Source organism: Callorhinus ursinus, unplaced genomic scaffold (genome assembly GCF_003265705.2).
Source record: "Callorhinus ursinus isolate GAN/ISIS: 27379988/994484 unplaced genomic scaffold, GSC_fseal_2.0 scaffold75, whole genome shotgun sequence".
NCBI lineage: Eukaryota > Metazoa > Chordata > Mammalia > Carnivora > Otariidae > Callorhinus > Callorhinus ursinus.
Window position 1 is genome coordinate 4,160,439 of NW_027397137.1, and position 21,035 is coordinate 4,181,473.

A 21,035-nucleotide genomic window follows, 5' to 3' on the forward strand; every position below is an offset into this window, starting at 1 on the left:
TCTGGACATGCGAACAGAACCGATCATTTGAAATTATGCTTGTGATATTTTACCCAGCATTGCGAAATACTCTGTAGCCCAGCATTTTTTCATAATATCTAGTGGCCAGATACTCCCAGAGACAGAAGTCACTCTCTGTGTTTTAAAAGATAGTTTAGAGGCTCCTGGGTGGCTCAGCCAGTTGAGCATCTGACTCTTGATTTCTGCTCAGGTCATGGTCTCAGAGTTGTGCAACAGAACCCCAAGTCAGGCTTCATGCTCAGCAGGGAGTCTGCTTCGGCCTCCTCTCTCTACCCCTCCCCCTGCACACTCTCTCTCTCAAATAAATCTTAAAAATATATATATATATAATTTAGGGGTGCCTAGGTGGCTCAGTCAGTTAAGTGTGACCCTTGATCTCAATTCAGGTCTTGATCTCAGAGTCGTGAGCTCAAGCCCAGCACTGGGCTCCGTGCTGGACATGAAGCCTACTTAAAAAACAAACAAATAAAATAATAATAATAAAAAAACCTAGCTTAGACATATTCAATTTCACTTTAACTTTCCTTATTTTATCTTGACAAAAAAAAAAAAAGCTTTTAAATTTCCTATTTGCCGAGCTGTTTTTTTCTTAAATATATTTATTTATTTATTTACGAGAGAGAGAGAGAGAGAGAGCGAGCCTGCGCATGAGCAGGGGGAGAAGGAGAGGAGGAGGGAGAGGGAACCCAAAGCAGACTCCTTGTTGAGCATGGAGCCTGACTAGGGGCTTGATCCCTTGATGGCAAGATCATGACCCAAGCAGAAACGAGGAGTCGGATGCTTAGCCCACTGTGCCACCCAGGCACCCCCTGAGCTAGCTACCTGTTTTTATTCTCTCTTATTAAAAAGAAAATTATCTTACTAAGAGTAAAGCATACTGGGGCGCATGGGTGGCTGAGTTGTTAAGCATCTGCCTTCGGCTCAGGTCATGATCCAAGGGTCCTGGGATCAAGCCCCACATCGGGCTCCCTGCTCAGCGGGAAGCCTGCTTCTCCCTCTCCCGCTCTCCCTGCTTGTGTTCCCTCTCTCACTTTGTCTCTCTCTGTCAAATAAATAAATTAAATCTTTAAAAAAAAAAAAGAGTAAAGCATACTATATATGGCTGTCCTAAACAGTATTTAGGGGCACCTGGGTGGCTCAGTCAGTTAAGCATCTGACTCTTGGTTTTGGCTCAGGTCATGATCTCAGTGATTGAGCCCCAATTTGAGCTCTGTGCTCAGCACGGAGTTGGCTTGAGAATCTCTCTCCCACTCCCTCTGCCCTTCCCACTCATGCTCTCTCTCTCTAAAATAAACAAATAAATCTTTAAAACAACATTTTAAAACCACAGTGTTATTGAAAGCTTTGTGAAAAAACAAAAAGGAAAAAAACCATGCTTCATTTGAAATACATAATTAAGTTGTATTAATTTACTTAGAAAAATGGCATAATACATTTCCTTTGGGGCTTAAAAGGAATGTATGTCTTAGACAAGAATGCAGAGTTAGGGCATGTGTGAAGACGGCGGGAACCTGAATATTTTTATTTTCCTTTTTGGCCTAAACACCTCTGAGTTCAGGGTTGGGTCCAAGTGATGCTCCATTTTCTAGTTATCTTGAAAAGAAGTGCATTTTGCCCTTAGGAGACTGAAGGGGGATCTGGAGTAATTTAGATAGACCTTTATGTGATTAATAAGGAAATATAGGCCAACATAAGTTTTTGAGGTTCTTGTCTAAAAACTGCTGAGTTAGTACTTGCTTGGCAAGGTGATGGGTGCAGGAGAAATGAAATCTAGTCTACAGTTTTCCGCCTGATTAGAAAACACAATCTACTCCCCTCTCCACAAATACTCATGAAAACAGGGACCCTCTCTGTGGCCTCTGCCTCTTTGATTTTTCTGCAAAACCTTATATTTGCCTCTTGCACTTAGCCCTGTTCTTTCTGTTCCCTTTGTTCTAATGTAGTGTAGGACCACCTCGACTGCCCTACCTCAGTACATTAGCTTCCTAGTAGGTCCTGCTCCCTCCAGGCTCAGACAGCGGTCTTCCACCTTGTTGCCACAGTTACCTTCACACACAGTCGTGTTGCTTCTTTGAAAACCGCCAGCATGGCTACCCCCACTCACTGTGTCTCTTCTCCAGGGCTCCCCTCAACCTATGTGCCCTCTCCTCGAGCCACTCTGGCTGGTGACCACACTGGTCCTAATGGGGTTGGCCTCTTCGTTTTATTCTTGAAGCTGACATTTTATTCTTGAGGCTTCACAACGCAAGCCTGAACTTTCCACTGGAGACAACAGAGTGAATTTGGTTTGAGTAAAGGATAATTCTGTTGGGGCACCTGGGTGGCTCACTGGGTTAAGTGTCTGCCTTCTGCTCAGGTCATGATTCCAGGGTCCTGGGACAGAGCCCTGTGTCTGGCTCCCTGCTCAACGGGGAGCCTGCTTCTCCCTCTCCTTCTGCTCCCCCCCCCCACTTGTTCTCTCTCTCTCAAATAAATAAAAAACAATTTAAAGGATAATTCTGTTATCAAGGTTTTCCCTTCTCCTGCAGAGACCAAGGACCACTTTCTCATTATTATCCTAAGACCTCAGATTGTCCCTCTGCCTCCCTGCATGACTGGTGGCAGGGCGCATTGCATTCACAGGGCTCCAGAGTCCCCTTTGATAAGGGTCTGGGGGGACCTGTTTTTGCCCATTTATCTTGCCACCCGAATAAGTCACTTAGCCCGAGTGGAGTCAGAGGAGCGGGCACGTTCATCTTCTAGGAAGCACTGGACAAGGCAGGAGTGGGGGTAGGGGGACACGATCAATAACGGAGCGAGGGGTCAGTAACTACGCCTGCTCCGCTATTACGCCTTACTTTGGGGGAAGTCTTTGCACTGCAAGCCATAAACATTCAGGTAAAATAAAGCTTGCATTTCTGACACGCCTAGCTCCGGCACTGGGGCTGTCATGGGCTCAAGGTGTGCCCACGGTCCCGCCCGAGGTGGCCTGCAGGATGGGCAATGAACCCCGGTGACCGCTGCTGACCGTGCGCATCGCAGGATGGGTCCGACCTGACGCCGCCCAGTGGCAGCCGAGAGAGGCCGGACGAGCGCTGAGGCCCGCACCTAACGTGCCGCGGGGCCACCAAACCGACGACTTTGGGTCAGGGCCAGAGATCGCCAGGGCCCGGTCTGAAGTCTGTGCACCTGGGGAAGAGACACTGGCAAACGTCGCGCCCGCCCTCCGCAGACAACGACACCGCAAGTTCGCTCCGACCGCCACGCGCGCAGCCAGCCCCGCGGCTGCTCGGGCGAGAACCGCCCCGCCGCTGATTGGCAGCTCCACCTGGGGGCGTGGCCTGGGGCGCCGAGCTGGAAGCCCGGAGGCGGCTGGGATGCGCCCGCAGAACCCTGCCTCTGTCCCGCGCCGCCCCGCCCCCGTGCCTGCCTGTGATTGGTGCCCTCGGCCCAGGGGCGGAAGCTCGGCGGTGGAGCGCGCGCGGCGGTGGCGTCAGTCCGGGTGCGACCTCCGGCCCGTCCGGCCCTCGCCCGGCGTTCCCCCGTGTCACCGTCATGGCGGCCTCGCTTCTGCGGGGGCAAGGACGGTCCGGGGCGCTGAAGGTAAACGGGAGCCGGGCCGGCGGGGGGAGGCCGCGCAGGGCCAGGGCCATCTCCGGCCGTTGACCCGCCTCCCGGGTGCAGGAGAGGACCCCGGGCCGGAGCAAGTGGCCGTGGGGCGGGCCTGGGGGGCCGGCGAGCGGGCACTGAGCCCGGCCACAGCCCCTTGGCGGACCCCGACCACCTGGGGAGCGCCAGGCGCGCGGGGCCGGGGCCACAGGGCAGGTGCGAGGGCTCCCAGCTGTCAGAAGCGCTAAGGACAGCGTCTTCACCTCTTGTTTAGCCGGGAGAGGAGGGAACGTTCAGGTACCGGGTTCGCCTGGTGACCTACCGGGCAGCCCCTGGGAAGTCAGCTTACATTACCCCGTCTGTGAAAAGAGGAAGGAAGAAGGGCTTGCTTTTTCCAAATAGAAAAAAATGTAAGGCCACTTAACTAAAATTTTAAACGGCTCTTATTACAAAAGCACTAACTGTTCATTGCAAAGGAGAGTATAGATAGTTGGGGGTTATCTGTTTCAGAGAGTCCACGATTTAGTCCTTGAAATACCTGCTTCCAGATGTTTGTTTCAGCTCTCGTGGGTACACGTAGACACGTACTTGCAGTCATAAACATAGAAAACATATTTTTACCTTCACATACATAGGAGAGGCACCTCTGTTCTTTATCCAGCTTCTAGAAAAGTGCTCAGCACACAGCAGCTGTTAGTAAATACATGCTAACTGAATTATCAGTTTATAAGGTGTTTGCCACTTACGATATAAACAGTTCAGAAGCAGTTACTATTCGTCTACATCATTATTAACAGCCAAATAGTATTTCTTCTACTTAGCGTTCTAAGCATAGGAAAACATTTTACAAAAAAAAAAATAGAGTATTTTTTGTTTAATAGGTAATTGGGGACTACAAAAAGTGTGCACGGGAGAAGCTCTGTTTTGACTTTTCTTGGAGTTACATGGTTAATAATGACTGTCCTGTGGGGGTTTTTTTGCAGCTTTTTTTGTATTTTCCAAAATTTCCATAACACATATGTTAGGGAAATTGTAATAACTATGAGAAATATACCATATGAATGCTTAGTAATAACACATAGTATTTCTGTGTTGTAACAGCTTCTAAATGGCATTACTCTAAAATGTCCATATTTGTTAATTCTTCTGTCAGACTATGCTCCTAGAAGCACGAGTGTTTCGAGGACTTGCTTCCACGGTTTCTCTTTCTGCAGAATCAGGGAAGAGTGAAAAGGGACTGCCACCGAATTCCAAGAGGCAAAGTCCACCAAAAAGTAAGATTTTAATGATAGTCATAAGGGAAAGAGAATGCAAAGCAGATAAATCAGTGTGCTTTCCAAGCATGAAAAGTTTTACTAACTACGTAATTTAATTCTTCATTTCCAGCAGTGTCCAGATTATAGACATAAGATCTGTGATGGATTTTAGACCAAACATATCAGTCGTGTAACAGCCTTTTGACTCAATATTTAGCCCTGAACCAGTTCTGCTTGTGTTTTCTAAGTGCCATACTCTAACACGCAGCAAGGGGATGCAGAGTGCAAAGGCGGGGGCGTTTAGAGGGCCCAAGTACAGATCCCACACTCCCGTGGTAGCTCTGAACCCCACCTTGCTTTTCTTCCCCCAGTTGTGGCTTTTCTCAGTGTCTCTGAAACTCATATGTGGCTTCCCAGACTTTGGTTGGCCATGGTCCAGAGTTGCAGGCATCTTTTTATGACCGTGGAGAGGGAGTTAAGGGCAGGCACCGTTCTCCATTACAACTTACTTTGATGAAGCATGATGTCTGATCTGTTTCCAGCTCTTTTCATAGTCATTTTGATTGTTATTGCTGGTTTTTACTTTTTTTTCCCTCCTGAATACCAATGTAGCATATCCTTGTGGAAGGAAAATAGAAAGTGCGACAGTATATTTTAAATACTTTTGGGAATTTTATTTTCTACTCCCTGTTCATTACTAATAACTGATTATAGGGGCATCTGGCTGGCTCAGTCCCTGGAGCATGCGACTCTCCATCTCCAGGTTGTGAGTTTGAGCCCCACATTGGGTGTAGAGATTACTCAAAATCTTAAAAAAAATAAAAAAATGAAAGATGTGTATGTACAGTCTCTGCAAACCCTTGACTTTTATGTGTGGTTCAGAATGATAATTTGAGTTTGTCTTATTTTCATCATTTACCATTTCCTCAGTTTGAATATTTGAAAGTGCTGAGATATTTTTTGTTTTATCCCTCCTTGGAGTGCACACAAAACCATCGGTAGCATTTAAAATATTGGCCCTGTTGAGTGTGCTAGCCCCTGACTGCCTTTCATGCCCCATCGATTGCGGAAACACCCCTTCCTGATGGTGGCTCGTTGCCTGAAGGCCTGAATTCAGCTCAGGCGAACTCTGTTTAACTCAGTCCAGTTTTAAATCCAGTGTTCTTTCTTTCTTTTTCTTTTTCTTTTTTTTTTTTTAATGAAACCAGAAGGCCATGATCACTCCTAAAAAAACGTTTACAGCCAGAATGTCAGTTCAATTCTGCATTATGCCTGGCACGTTTTTGACATTCTTTCAGTGTTTACTGATGATTAGTTGCCTCTCATTACTGACGTTACCGCTGCCTTTGGTGAACTTTAGTCTTGTGTCTGCACTCCTACCTCCCGGGTTTATGACACTGAACTAATGGATATGTGAGTGGAACGGGGTGCTGGGTCATGGGACAGTTCTGGGTGCAGTTATGAGAAGGGTGCACTGAGCTGGGAGTTGGGCTTGGACCTGTGTCGTTTCCGCCCCTGGACGCAGCACCTCCCTGCCAGAGTGGGGCCAGCGAGAGATGCGCGTGCATGCTGTGTCCATCATAGAGTGCTTCCAGGTGGGAAGACAGGATCCAGAACCACACTGTCTCTAATGCACATTACATTTGTATCCCATAATTTAAAAATAATTTTAGGGGCGCCTGCGTGGCTCAGTCGTTAAGCGGCTGCCTTAAGGTCAGGTCATGATCCCAGGATCCTGAGATTGAGCCCCACATCGGGCTCTCTGCTCGGCAGGAAGCCTGCTTCTCCCTCTCCCACTCCCCCTGCTTGTGTTCCCTCTCTCACTGTCTCTCTCTCTCTCCGTGTCAAATAAATAAATAAAATCTTTAAAAAAAAAAGACAAAAACTATCATTATAAAAAAATAATAATAATTTTAATCCGTGTATGAAGATGCTTCTAAATTGACGTGTGCAGGTCTCCATGTCTATCCGAAGTGTCAGTACTTAAAAGATCAGTTGAGTGTCAGATGCACAAATGCTTTTTGCCTGCTAGTGGCACATTGCCAGCTTAAACCCCTGTCCAAGCTCTAACAGAAGTTGCCTGCGTGCAGACCGGTCCCTAAGCACTCATCCTTGGGGTCCCATCTCTAGTCAAAGGGTCTGCCTCAGAGTCAGGACCCGGGTATTACAGAACGCCTTCTGCCTCATTCTGTCTGGAGCTCCAGCTTCTTGTGGCACATGCTTCCTTCCTGAGGGGACCCACCAGTGCAGATATGAGTCCAGGGTCTCCTGGTAGGTCCCCCCTCCCGCAGAACCACCTGGTTCCCTGGCTTTGATGTTCCTTTGAATCCAGGCACTGGGCTGAGTTCTGCCACAATCAGTATTAAATCATTGACTAAATAACTTCTGTGTCGCTTTTTAAAGAATCTGTCAGGAAGCCAAAGTTAATTATCCATTTCAAGTCCTTATTTCAGTTTGAAAAGTGAGGAATCTCTGGAAATAGGGATTCTTTGTATTTAATCCTAACCAACGGTGCCAGCCACTGTTCCAAGCACTCCATATAGTCTCTTGTCTGGTCCTCACAACCCCCTGAGTCGATGCTAGTAGTATCCCTGCAACGTAGATGAAAAAATAGAGGGAAGAGAGCCGTGAGCTGCTCAGGGTCACACATATGTCTGCAGCGGAGCTGGTCATGAACCCAGGTAGTAAGGCCTCACTGTCTGTGGTTTTAATCACTGTGCTGTCTTGCCTCTGAAAAAAATCTAGATTCTCATGTATTCATTAAAAAAAACAACAACAAACTTTATAGCCCTGTACATCTAAAAAAAAGTTTTAATTAGCATATAAAATTTGAGTAACTGATTCCTTCATGTTGTCAAATGTGCGTTTGTTTTTGAATATGCTTTGTTTCCAAGATTAGTTTTGTGACCCAGTGAGAAGATACGGAAGAATTCTAAGGTGGCTAATCCATTTCAAACACCAATAGTCATTTTTGCTTTAATAAGGAGACCACTAGGGGTGCTCGGCTGGCTCAGTCAGGGAGCACACGACTCTTCATCTCGGGCTTGTAAGTTCAAGCCTCACATTCGGTGTAGAGGTTATACTTAAAAATAAAATCTTAAAAAAAAAAAAAAAAGCTTTGATAGGGAGACCACTAAAAACTTGAAGGTCATGCCCTCACTTTTCAACTGAGCAGAAAAGAGATTGGGGAAATGTTAAGTTCTGTTTTGAGAGGAGATAGAGAAGCAGTAGGACTTCTCTCGGTGTTGTTACTAGAGTTTGTAGGCCTTTATTGTGCGTAGGCTGTTATGGTCATTTATATGATCTCTGACAGAGTAGAAACAGTCCACAAAAGTCCCCGGCTTGTGCTGTGAGACAGGCCTCCGCGGCTAGACTTATTTAAGTAGCGTTGTGCTTTCATACGATTTTCAAGGAAGGTCAGCATCAAACTAAAACAGAGTGTATGGGCACCCTGCCTCTAGATAGAAGAGACTTCATGTAAACAAACCAGTAGGGTCATAAAGTGAGAGCCCTCGTTCCTCTACATGAGAGGGCTGTTTTCGGGTGACCTCATTCTGCGCTGCATGGTTGGGCGCAGACTCTGGAACAGCGGTTACTAGTGGCAGCTCCAGATCATTGCGGCAACTTCCTTCTGAGTCACAAAGAGGACACTGGGTCTGGGCTGCAGAAGGTCAGAAATTGGCTGTCATTAAAAAGCAAAATGCAGGGGCACCTGGGTGGCTCAGTCGGTGAAGCATCTGCCTTCCGCTCAGGTCATGATTTCGGGGTCCTGGGATCAAGTCCCCACATCAGGCTCCTTGCTCAGCGGGAGTCTGCTTCTCCCTTTCCCTCTGCCCCTCCCCCCAGCTCATGCTCTCTTGCTCTCTCAAATAAATAAAATATTTTTTTAAAAAAAATAAAATGCGGAGCACCTGGGTGGCTCAGTCGTTTAGCGTTTGCCTTCGGCTCGGGTTATGATCCCAGGGTCCTGGGATCGAGCCCTGCATCGGGCTCCCTGCTCTGCGGGAAGCCTGCTTCTCCCTCTCCCACTCCCCCTGCTTGTGTTCCCTCTCTCGCTGTGTCTCTGTCAAATAAATAAATAAAATCTAAAAAAAAGGCAAAATGCATTACTCGGTTTTAGTCTACTAGCCTTTCTGTGAAATTCTTCCAATAATTTAGCATGAATAAAAAACCTTAAAACATTCTTATTTCATATAATAGAAATTTCCTTTTCAAACAGAATTTCTAAATGATATCACTGTTGATCCCATTTGAAATTTTCTTTCCATTTTCAGTAGATGATAAACCAACCTATAATGTGATTTTGATAACTTATTTGCAGTTTTTTAAATCTCCACAACATATTTGGGAAGATTCAGGCATTGTAACTTTTCTATTCAAAGCAGCCTGTCTAAGATGCGCCTTATTTTAACTTAATTTTTCATACTTGGAAAATTTAGATTCCACATTAAACATGGATGAATGATAGAGGTGAGCAGGCTGGGGGGTGTTGGGGCCACTAGGAGTTTCTGAGCTGATTCAGGTAGAGTTTGGAGAGAGAGAAAGTTCAAGTGCATGTACACTCCTTTGCCTCATTTTTATGTTTAATATGATCCTGGAGTTCTGTGTGAGTTCTGAGAGCTGCATCAACACCTGCTCGGCATTCAGAATGCAGATTCTGGGCTGGTAGGTGACCACAGCCTCAGACGTGGCATGGAGGAGGTAGTGCTGCTGGCGCTGCTGGTGCTGGGGGAGATGATGGCGGAGGGGGAGGTGATGGTGGAGGTGGTGGTGCAGGTGGTAGGTGTGAACAGTCACTCTGCTCTGGCTGTGCCGTCCTGCCCTTTCACACTGCCCATTTTCCTCTCTGTGGCCCATTTCTGATTTGTGGTTACTCCTCCATTTTCTGTGATCATTTCCTGTCATTCTGTCACGTGCAGGTCCCTGAGCTCAGAAAACAGTGAGAACCTGTTGTGGATACTGGTAAGACAGTGAAGTTAGGAATACATTTTTTCCACTTGAGAGAAGTAGGATTGAAATCTCTTCAGTATCAAATACACTCCTACACTTGAAAATAGACTCTGCATTTGGAGTTTGCTCATCTGTAATGTATTTTTAAGATTTGCTTTAGATTTGGAAAGTAATTTTAACTTAGAAACACTTGTCTTATATTTTTCCTCAAATCTGTATGGTTAGAAAAGATTTACCACCTGAGAAAATTGAATGAAGTTGGTTCTAATCAATGTACTATGCAGTTTTATTTTTTTAATAATTGACTCTACAAAATGCAAGGGTTTTATATTAGCAATTATTCTTTTTTTTTTTTCAGCTTAAAACCTGTTGTTTCCAATGATATACACATCAAGTTATTTTAGACTTTTTTGGTCATGTAATAGTTTCTCTGGCTAAAGAAGTCCCCAAATGACTTGTGATTTTGAAGGACTTCTCTTCCCCATGGGGCACGTTCATTTGAATGAAATTCTTCCCACCCCATGACCCCCCCAGTGCTCACACACATGCATGCACACACCCAAATGATGCAAACCAGGCTCTTGTCCCTGTTCTGCTCTGCTGTTTTGTTCAGAAAGTTCAGGCTCATCCGGTATGGATGACTTTCTTAATATTTGAGAAGCATCAATTTTTTAAAGATTTAAGAAATTACACATTTTTTTTAAAGATTTTATTTATTTATTTGAAAGAGAGTGAGAAACTGCATGAGAGGGGAAGAGGGTCAGAGGGAGAAACAGGCTACCCAATGTGGGACTTGATCCCAGGACTCCGGGATCATGACCTGAGCCAAAGATAGTCGCTTAACCAACTGAGCCATCCAGGCACCCCAAGAAATTACACATTTCTAAAACCTGCAGTAGTCATTTGGAAATATCTTATAGTTTAACCGTTTGAAATTTGGATGAAATAGTAGTTTAAAAATGATCAAAAGAAGCTCTCATTGTGAAAAGTGGAGACAAGTTTGTTACTTCTGTTGGTAAAAATCCCTGTTTTTAAACTTTTCAGCTGCAAAGAAAAACATACATTTCTTACTGTTCTCTTGTCATGTGGCTTGGCTTTGACCTAAGAATGCATTCCCGTGGAACATTTCTTAGGATAATTACATTGAAGATATAATAACAAGCTGTTAGTAATGAAATGTCTGTGACTTACTGATGAATTTAGATTGTTTTACAAAATATTGAAAATAATATTCCTCTTTATGCCATTTCCTAGATGTAGTGGAACCAAAGGAGAGGGGCAAGCTACTAGCCACCCCAACAGCAGCTGAATTGTCCAAAAACTTGTCTTCACCCAGTTCTTACCCATCAGTTGTGAATCAGGGCGGGATGGTAGCTAGCCCTCGCCCCAGTCCCGATGATAGCATGCTATTCACAGATGAAGGGGTTCCAGAGTTTTTGTCAAGAAAGACTTTGGTAGAGTTTCCTCAGAAAGTTCTGCCTCCATTCAGAAAACAGGGTTCGGATTCAGAAGCTCTTCAGGAGAACAGGGGAGGGACAGACGATTCATCATCCTGTTCATCTAGCTCCTCCGACTCAGAGTCTGATGAGGAGGGTGGCGCCTCCAAGGTTGATCCTCAGATGATGAGCAAGGGCAAAGGAGGGCTTCCCAAACCGCAGGCCTCCCGTTCCCTTGAAAACAGAGCCTCCAAAATTGCAACCTCAGCCAAAGAGAAGACCCAGTCACGGCAGGGACAGCCAGACCTCAGCCCTCCAGAGAGACCCCGCCAGGCAAAGAAGAAAGGGCCCACTGTGAAGCCATTAGAGGACAGAAAAGACACTAAACCAAAAACCAGAACACCCAAGTTACAAGCAGATAAAGAGTTTATGAAGCAAAATGTCAAGGAAAAACAAATGGAGAAAATATTTAGATCAAGTGAAAAAGATAAAGGAAGTCAAATGCCACTTAAAGTTAAACAAGTCTTACCTGACCATACAAAATCCGTATCGTCTACACAGCTGGCTGGCAGCCCGGCGCCCGTGCAGCTGTCTGAAGGAACCAAAGAAATTAGAGCGGCAGGACAGCTGCACTCACCTCCTGCGACCAGAGAAAGGCATTTGGAAAAACAGGTATTGGAACATGGTGGAGAGGTGGCATTTCCCCCCGTTGACAAGGAAAGTTCCGGAAAGCTGGTAACAGGAGGAATCCTGAAGGCTAAAGAGATTTTGGAAGACCAGGTACCAGGACGACCTCTGAAGCCAGGTCCTGTTCCAAAGGAAGGCGTTTTCGAGGAGAAGACCACAGGGCTGGAGCTTGAGGGAAAAGACGAGATGGCTGTAGAGTCGGCGCCTCGCCTGGAAGAGCCGGATGACACACAGGGTACAGCTTGACTTGTGCTCCCTTGAGAACCTCCTTTTCTGTGCAGGTGGCGGGCCGCTGAAGGCCCATGCGGTGTGCAGAAGCTTCCAGGTAGTCAGCCCCCGCGGTAGAAGCCGGCCCGTCCCGGCGGTCGGGATTGTGAATACTGCACACCTTAGCACAGCCCCTGGGGCACTTTCCGCTTACTCTGCAGGGGAAGCGGGAGCGTTGGGTCATTTCTGCCCCCCGGCACCTCCCTTAACTTTGGAGGCGGTCCGCGGGTCCGTTTTGTGACCCTGCCGAGCCTCTTCTCCGCGGAAGGGGTCCCGGGTGACTCCCTTGGGCCGTGCTCGCCCTGCTGGGAGGGTCTGAAGGGCTGCTGCTCGGAGCCTTGCCTTCACAGTCCTTAGTGAGAGGCAATCCACGTGTTAGGAATTAGAGCAGGGAGAGACCAGGGGCAGCCCGGAGCCGCTTCCGTCTTATTTCCACTGGCTGACGTTTCCTTCTCTGATTCACCCGGAAAACACAGTGGGCTGCTTTGTTTTTCCGTACTGAATTTTTAGGAAGGGCTATTTTGCTGTCATAAACGTTTAGTATTTTATTCCTTTTATGCTGCCCTCTGGCGGTGCACGGTTATGGAGGGCGTCTGCAGTCGGTGGGTCCTGGCGACGCAGGGAGGGCGGGCTCCGGGTTCAGAGCCTGGCTCCGCAGAATGCCTGTAAAATGCATGACTAACAAACCCGGCCCCTTCCTGTTTGCTCCGTAGTCTTCCTAAAGCCTCCCCCTTGCCTGATGTTACGTGATCATTGTTACTGGTTACTGGTTATGTGGACAGAATTTATGTGTTTTCTTCCCTCCGTTTTTCTCCCTCTTTCATTAATATGCAAAAGTGCCCATGCTTGCCAGACTGGTCAAAACATCAAGAACCGCATTTCCTGATTGTACTGCTTCAGTCATTCTGCTATGAACTGGAGAGGAAAGCCCAAACCTTCAGGATGATGACAGGGTTTTCACTTGCAAACCATTTTGAAAACAGTTTGCTTCTAATTTTTCACGAACGTGTTCTTTTGCCCGCATCCCTTATGCCCTTCGGAGGCTAAGGCCACCACCGCCCTGGAGCACAGCCCATTGGCGGGTGTCCCTGAGTCTTCCTGCTCCCGCCGCCTGGCCCCTTGCCCTCTGGCGGGATTGATTTTCATACAAGTTTTTTGAACCCACATTTCCCTTCAGTTAACACCATCCCTGTATCTGCTTTGAAGATGTCGCTACCCCGCATTGGGAGTCTCTGCTCCTTGAGATTGGGAAGATGTCAGGTCTGAGTAAGACATCGTTTTTGTTTAATACAACTGAACACATAAAAACAAAGCTTTTGATATGAATTCAAATAGGGAAACTATTCAGGTTATTTTCTGTGCAGCCCATGTAGAAGTTGGGAGAGTCCCGGTGGCAGAAGTCTAGGATCAGCAGGCACATTACCCGGCCCTCCTCCCGCTACCCCCACAAGCCACACCTCGCGCCTCTTACCGCCTGGCCTGGGGCAGGAGAGCTGCATTTCTTTTGCTTCAACCACACACTTTTAGTTCTACCATTACCAAACATTCTTTGTCCACGAAAAGAAATAAAATCTATTTTGTATATTTTAATCTGAATCTAAAGTATACCAACAACTTTTTCAGAAAAAGTTGAAAACTATACACCTCATTTCCATTTCCCCTTAAGTTGGTTGTTATGTTATTACAACAGGGTCTATCTAATTTTCTTGTATCCAGAGACTTAACAGGCTTAACTTAAAGCCCCTGCTTTCTGTAAATGGTTTATTTCTAATAGATCTGGGTTTTTTTTCTTGCATCTTTAAGTGACCTGATAGTCCCTTCATAACTGTTATAGGCATTTTCAAAATTCTGCCAAGTACAGGACCTAAAAGTATACAAAGTCAGGTATTAGGACACATCATAAGAACCATCCCATTGCCCCCATTGTGAAGGCTGTGTGATTTAGAATACATTTTCCTTGATTTGGCTTCTGAAGATCCTTTTGCTTTCACAGGCTTTTCTAATTAGTTTATTTCAGGCAGGGTGTGTGAGGAATGTTGGGTGCGCAGGTGTCTGTGAGCTGTGCCCTGCGGAGGCACTTTCTGTCCCGTGTTCTCACAGGCCTTGCTTTTCCCTACAGAGCCTGCTCAAGCCGCTGGCCTTGCCGAGCCATTCGATAACACCACGTACAGGAACCTCCAGCACCATGACTACACCCCGTACACCTTCTTAGACCTCAACCTGGACCTGTCCAAGTTCAGGATGCCTCAGCCCTCTTCAGGACGGGAGTCACCTCGCCACTGAGCGCTCCCTTGAGAGAGTAAACCTTCCAGTGTCTGGGCAGCAGAAATAAAATCCGCTCCAGTCATGAGGCCTGACGTGTATAATCGGTGTCCCTTTTACCGTGAATAGTGAATTAACAACACTAATCTGTTTATTCAGCATGCATTTAGAAACATCTGTACACAAGGATTTTTCTCCCATGATCCATAACTTCGGAGAATTGTAGGCAGTTTCCATCACTGTGATCCCACTGTGTTGTGTCCCTGGCCAGTTTAACGTTAATCTGCTTCACCAGCTAGGTGTTGAGAAATGTAATGATAACTTCTAATTTGGTAGGCCTAGTTCTTGATAAAGCAAAATTAGGAGTTTTACTAATTTTAACTACTGTACTGCAAAGGAATTAGAACATTAAATATAGCACTTTATTGTTAGAGAAGGAACAGAGTCCTTCTGTTCACCTGAATTAAGTTTGAGATGTAAACTCAGGGAAGTTTTCAGCGGTGGGATTAGGGAGGTGAAAGTTTCGTAGGGTCCAGTAGAGCAGCTCTGCCCCCAGATGGCCACCGCAGACTCTGAGCTATTGTGGCTACACAGGGATTCTGGGTTGGCTGAGTGACCTTCCGACGCTCATGGTAACGTCACTCACATGCCTGGGGGTGTAAGTGGTGTGAACAGGCTCAGGTGTGCGTCGGGCGGTGTGTCTGCACTCGCACCCTGTGGGGACGAAATAAACCATCTGGGAGAAAGTTAGAGGTGGAGGTGAGGCTACTCCCCGACCGCAAGAGCGGACGTGGAAGATGGGCGGGTTAGGGCAGCACAGCTCCGCCGGAGGGGGAAGCCCCGCCCCCTCCTCGAATCCGTGTCATTTTCATGGTCCGCTTTGTTCTCCGGCGGCCCCTGTTGATGTGCCCAAACTACATTATCTCACTTCGTTTGAATCCTGGTCCTTGACCTCTAGTCCGTTTACAGCAAACAATATAGTGTATTTGTAATCGCGTCTCACATTTCTGTAATCCCGCATTGCTTATGTTAGTCCCGGTAAGAACAGCGAAATTGAAGACTACTGTTGTGATCATCTGCCTCCGTCTTACTGCGTCTGCGGGCTCAGCACCTCGGTGAGAGTCTCATCACATTTTTTAATTGTAAAAGTAGTAACACCATGTTACCCAATAGAAGGGAAACGGGAAATACCGGCAATCCACCTTGCCACCCTACCCGCACTCCGTTACTAACATTTCCCACGCCTGCCCGCTGGTGGGGGCTGCGGGTGGACGGCGCCCTACGGCACAGAGCTTGCTCTCCTGCTGGGTGTTTTCGTGTCCCAGCCGGCTTCACAAACTGGCCACAGGGACGCGCGTGGGGCGTGCGGCAGCGAGGTGGAGTGCAGAGCCACGGTGCCTTTCCCTGGCCTGCTCCCGCCGTGGGGGCCGGCACTCTTGACCGAACAATGAGTAGGAGTGTATCTTCATTTGCATGCAGTTTTTCCCTGGTCATTTTCCAGTCTCTCCGGGAGCTGGTTCCCTCTCCGACCTCCAAAAACCCTGGAGAGCCAACACGAGGGGCGCTGACCACGGATGTGTGTGTAGGACCCGCTGTGGTGCGTCCACTGGTAGTGCGACGGTGGCCCACGGAGCCCAGGTTCTGGACCCAGGCTGTTACCCTGCTCTCTTAGCCCTGCCAGAAACGTCTGTGTGACCATAACTCATGCCGTGTTCTGTATTGCTTCCTTAAGATGGATTTCCAGAAACCGATCCCATGAATCATGTGATTCACAAACATTTGTATTGCTTCAGTTTAGACAAGGTTTTAAATTTTTTCTTTTTTTCATTTTTCATTTTTTAAGATTTTATTGAGAAAAAGAGAGAGCAAGCGGGGGGGAGGGGCAGAGGGAGAGAGAATCTCAAGCGGACTCTCCCTGAGCGAGGAGCCTAATGAGCTTGAGCAGGGGGGTGGGGGCTCGATCCCATGACCCTGAGATCATGACCTGAGCTGAAGCCAAAAAGCCTTTGCTCAACCATCTGAGCCACCTAGGCACCCCTCCACAAGGCTCTTAAACCAGTTTAATAGGTTTGAGTTAAATAAGGTAATTATTTTATTTCCTTTTGGATTTTCCCTGTCACCTGAACTGTGGCATCTTTCTGGATTTTTGCTCTCTTCCACCTATTAAAATAAACACCCTTGGACTGAGAGGATAGTACCTACAGCAGAAGTCCAGCCCTCGCTTATCACGTATTCTTGTCCTAATGTTGCCTGGCAGCTGGTTGATAAACCCAGCAGAGGATTGTGTGGCTTTTCTGATTCTGCTTCCAAGCATGTGCTGCTTCATGTGTGAATGGTTGGTGTTCTGCCTGTCTCTCAGCTAGCATCCAAAACCCAAGGAGGTGCTCCTCAGCTCACAACTGGCCACCCAGCGCCATCCTGCAGCGGCCCCATACCTTGCACGTGGGAAGCCATCAGACGTTTGTAAAATGAGTTCACCAACACCGCAGAGCTTACTGCACCCTCAGGCCTGACACGGGGCGTGTCTTCCTGGAAAGCAGAGCCAGCAGGTTTTCTGTGAAGGCAGGAGAGGGAATATTTGGGGGCTTGCCCCATGCAGTCACTGCTGTGCGGTCTTGTGTTCTTAAAATCCTTTCAAAAATGTGAAACCCATTCCCAGCTGTAGGCCTTTCGCAATGGCAGAGAGCAGGGTTTTCCGAGGGGCCACAGTACTGAAGGGGCTTCCAGAGGCTAACTCAACACAAGGGCGGGCTAGACACTCAGATCGCTGGTACGTGTCAGGTGCTTAGCACCCAGCTTCTACCGCCTCCTCTCCCTGACCACCGTCCCTTCTCCCTCCACCCGTCTGTTATTCTAGAAAGGATCTGAAACACAGACTAAGGTATAAGAATTAACTGCTAACGTGGGGTTCCTTCCAGAGCATGTCACTCTCCTGGGCCTGTAACCAGCACTGGTCTAAATGCCCACCGTATGCTAGGCCTGGGTCTGGGCCATGGGTTCAAAGACAGTGAAGACCTCTCCCAAGCCCCAGCCTCGGGAAGGAGGCACATGGAAAGTCATGCGAGGTGATGTGCGGAGACCAATAGCAGAGGTGCTGTCTGGGGAAGAGAGGAAGCTGGGTATGGATCAGGGAAAGCTCTGTGGGACAAGTGTCTACCCCAGATGTTGACAGGTGACCAGGAAGCCCCCAGGGTGGTCTTAAAGGTGTTGGAATGGGACTATGCAAAAACCCAGACGAGGATCCTGCTGCAGGCCACGGTGTGAGAGGGGACACACAGCAATGATGGGGGGCTGAATCATGAGGCTTGGGCTCTGTGTTAGGTAGCTCGGCCGCCATAACAAAACACCATGACCGGGGGCTTCAGCAACAGAAGTGTGTTGTCTCTCAGTTCTGGACATCAGAGATCAAGGTACTGGCTGAGGCAGTGGGTAAGGTCCCTGTTCATGGCTTGTGGATGGCCACCTTCTTCCTGTGTCCTCACACTGCAGGGAATGGGCGTGAGCAAGCTCTCTAGAGTCTCTCTTAATGGGAGCCTAACCTTCTTGAGGGCCCCACCCTCAGAACCTCATCCAACCCTAGCTTCCTCCCAAAGGCCCCACCTCCAGTCACCAGCACATTGGGGTTTAGGGTGTCAACATAGGAACTGGGGGGAGACACAAAAATTCAATCTTAATAAAAACCTAATTTTTCTTAAAGCTTTTGTTTACAAATCTTATCAACCTATTTATAAATAAATTCGAATTTTAATGAACATTGCTAAACTTAAAAAGTCAATTTTATTGGACATGCATTTCTTAGTGAAATGTATTGGAACTTTTTTTTTCAGTTAGTTCCTATATCCATGGATGCATATTACTTAAGGTTAGAAGGGGTTCAATGAAAATTAACAGCAAAAAAAAAAAAGTCTAGACCAATTATCGAGGATGGATTCAGGTTTTGTGGGGCCTGAAGCTCATAGAATTTGGAGGCCTCTTTTTTTTTAAGATTTTATTTATTTAATAGAGCGAGAGAGGGAACACAAGCAGGGAGAGCGGGAGAGGGAGAAGCAGGCTTCCCACTGAGCAGGGAGCCCGATGCGGGGCTTGATCCCAGGACTCTGGGATCATGACTTGAGCCGAAGGCAGACTCTTAACGACTGAGCCACCCAGGTGCCCCCCCCCAATTTTTTTTTAAAAAGGATTTTCTACTGAGTAGCTTCTGTTCCATGTGCTTCAAAACCTGCGCACACATTCTGCGCCCCCGCCCTGGTACTTCTGGTGCCAAGGTCTCAGGACACTGCCCCATCACATTTGTGGCCATGCCACACGTTCATAGCCATGCTGCGCATTCCTGGTCACGTGACATGGTCATAGCCGTGTTTGTGATCACATATGTGTTCATACCACGCTATCCCCTCTGGTCACCACCTTCACATTGGAGTGCCTGGCGAATCCACTCAGTGGGAACCAGGAGTACGGAAACCATTCCCACACCAGACAGCTATCAGCAGCTTAGCTACCCAGGGGAGTCAGTGTGCACCCATAAATACACCCCACTAAGCCCAGAGTAAGTGTACACCCCCGGGCAGGCAGGTCCCAACACGCCCCAGCCACTCCAACACCAGACAGGGCAAATGGGACTGACCACGCTGGAGTGGAGAGAGGAGGTGGTCTGCAGTGATGGGGATCCACATTTGCAAATGTGACACTGGGTGACCGTGGGAAGCCTTGGCCTGAAGCTTGTCTCCGTAGCCCCACTTCCCGTGGGGAATGCCCCCACTGGGCAGGAATAAGTGTCCCACTTGCTCACACTCAGGGCTTAGTGATGGCCAAGGGCATCTTCACACTAAAAGCCACAGCACTCCCTTATGATGTTGATCTACATCTAACCTGGACACGTAGGAAGGAATGAGCGATAGCAGGCAAGATTGCCCCACGTCAAAAGTGAATATGGAGGGGCACCTGGGTGGCTCAGTCGGTTGAGTGTCTGCCGGCTCAGGTCATGATCCCAGGGTCCTGGGATCGAGTCCCGTATTGGGCTCCCTGCTCAGCGGGGAGCCTGCTTCTCCCTCTCCCACTCCCCCTGCTTGTGTTCCCTCTCTCGCTGTGTCTCTCTCTGTCAAATAAATAAAAAAATCTTAAAAAAAAAATCTTAAAAAAAAGTGAATGCGGATTCAATTCTCAGTTGGCAAAAATGAATGCTATGTTTCCCCCACAAGTCTGGAGAACCCACAAAACATTCCATGGGCCCCGATTCTGTGCCTTTTACTTGAGGATGTTACCGTGATCTGTCAGAAGTCAGTGTGGACTTTTCCCCGTCTCCCTGAAATCACAGACCACACGCAGCCCAGACTCGGTCAGTGAGCACACATGCTTCCTTGTGGCGAAATGGCAGAAGATGCCCCTGGGCTGGTGTTCCCCGCATGCTTTCTGCAGATATTGGATGCTACTCGAGCTCTGTGGCCGACGGACAGTGCCGTGAGGGTTCTTCCGTGTCTGCTTGGCTGTCTGGGCACTCCTCACCCTCTCCCTAACAGGAGATGCAAGAGCCACTCTGACCGCCGATCTCACACCCGCGGCTCCGGATGCACAGCACCCTGCCACAGGCTGAAACATCCAGGGATCACAGCTCACTTTATTCTCAACAGAAATACATATGTGAGGCCAGGGAGGACAGCTCCACCATGGGGTCAGGGTGCCCTAATTCTGGGGTCTTCCTCCAACATTGGGAGGTGCTGCTTTACGTGGTGCCCCAGAAACGTATACATCTCGGGGCTGATTCAGCCAGGTCAGCTGCTACATGGGTGAAAAGTCAGCCTGCCTCCCATAGTGAGAGGAGGCTGCTGGGGGGGACAGGGGTGGGCCCTCCAGGGCCTCAACTGTGCCGGCAGAGTGCAGCGGAAGATGAGGGGTGCAGACTCATTCCCTCCGAACTCCCTGGGCCGTGCGTCCTATAGCATAGTACAGATGCCTCTCATTTATCCAGGGTTGGGCGCTTGCAAATCCAGTACTAACCTAAGTCACAGTGGGAATCAAACAGGAATGTTGGCAACAAACCGCCTTCCTCGGCCACTGTGGGTGGAGGTGAAGACCGTGGGATAGGCATCCCAGAAGGCAGGCTGTTGGGCTCCGTGAAGAAGCAGCTTTTCTTACCCAAAGAGGATGAAATGTCTCTCCTGTCGCCCCCACCTGCTGGATCCCCAGCCCAGCAGGGACGCAGCAGGTTGGACAAATCGGGGGACAGAACATAGCCAGGGGCAGGCGTGCCAGTCTAATGTCTCAAACAGGCACCCAGCAGCTTGCAAATGCATGAAAGGGGCGAAGGTGGGAAGAGAGGAGGGAGGTTTCTCAGCTCTGTCACCGGCAGTCGAGGCCTGACCACCGCCTGGACCCCCTTGGCAGGAGCGCCAAGTGGCTGAGGACTCCAGCCCTGCCCCCGGGGCAGGACCAATCCTTCCACGTTGGCACCCACTAGCTCGCTCGCTCTTTCTTTCTTTCTTCCTTTCTTTCCTTCCTTCCTTCCTTCCTTCCTTCCTTCCTTCCTTCCTTCCTTCCTTCCTTCTTTTTTTTTTCTTTTCTTTTCTTTTCT

The 21,035-nt window shown here is 48.1% G+C and overlaps 1 protein-coding gene across 3 annotated transcripts; it reads left to right on the top strand.

Annotated features, from left to right (window-relative positions):
• Positions 1–3,454: 3,454 nt before the first annotated feature.
• Positions 3,455–14,555, top strand: NDUFV3 (NADH:ubiquinone oxidoreductase subunit V3). 3 transcript variants are annotated; one of them, XM_025863492.2, is made up of 4 exons: positions 3,455–3,603; positions 4,763–4,883; positions 11,070–12,173; positions 14,325–14,555. In XM_025863492.2, exons 1-4 carry the CDS (start codon positions 3,556–3,558, stop codon positions 14,486–14,488), a joined length of 1,437 nt encoding a protein of 478 aa, XP_025719277.1. In that variant the 5' UTR covers positions 3,455–3,555; the 3' UTR covers positions 14,489–14,555. The 3 variants fall into 3 exon arrangements, with proteins under 3 accessions (XP_025719277.1, XP_025719278.1, XP_025719279.1); XM_025863493.2 differs by having other exon boundaries at positions 4,824–4,883; positions 11,813–12,173; XM_025863494.2 differs by lacking the exon at positions 11,070–12,173.
• The last annotated feature ends 6,480 nt before the right edge of the window (positions 14,556–21,035 follow it).

Bases quoted from the DNA above. Each gene is read 5' to 3' on its own strand.
- NDUFV3 (XM_025863492.2), top strand. From the start codon at position 3,556: ATGGCGGCCTCGCTTCTGCGGGGGCAAGGACGGTCCGGGGCGCTGAAG. The intron at 3,604-4,762 runs GTAAACGGGAGC...TTCTTCTGTCAG, and splicing joins GACGGTCCGGGGCGCTGAAG to ACTATGCTCCTAGAAGCACG. The intron at 12,174-14,324 runs GTACAGCTTGAC...TTTTCCCTACAG, and splicing joins AGAGCCGGATGACACACAGG to AGCCTGCTCAAGCCGCTGGC.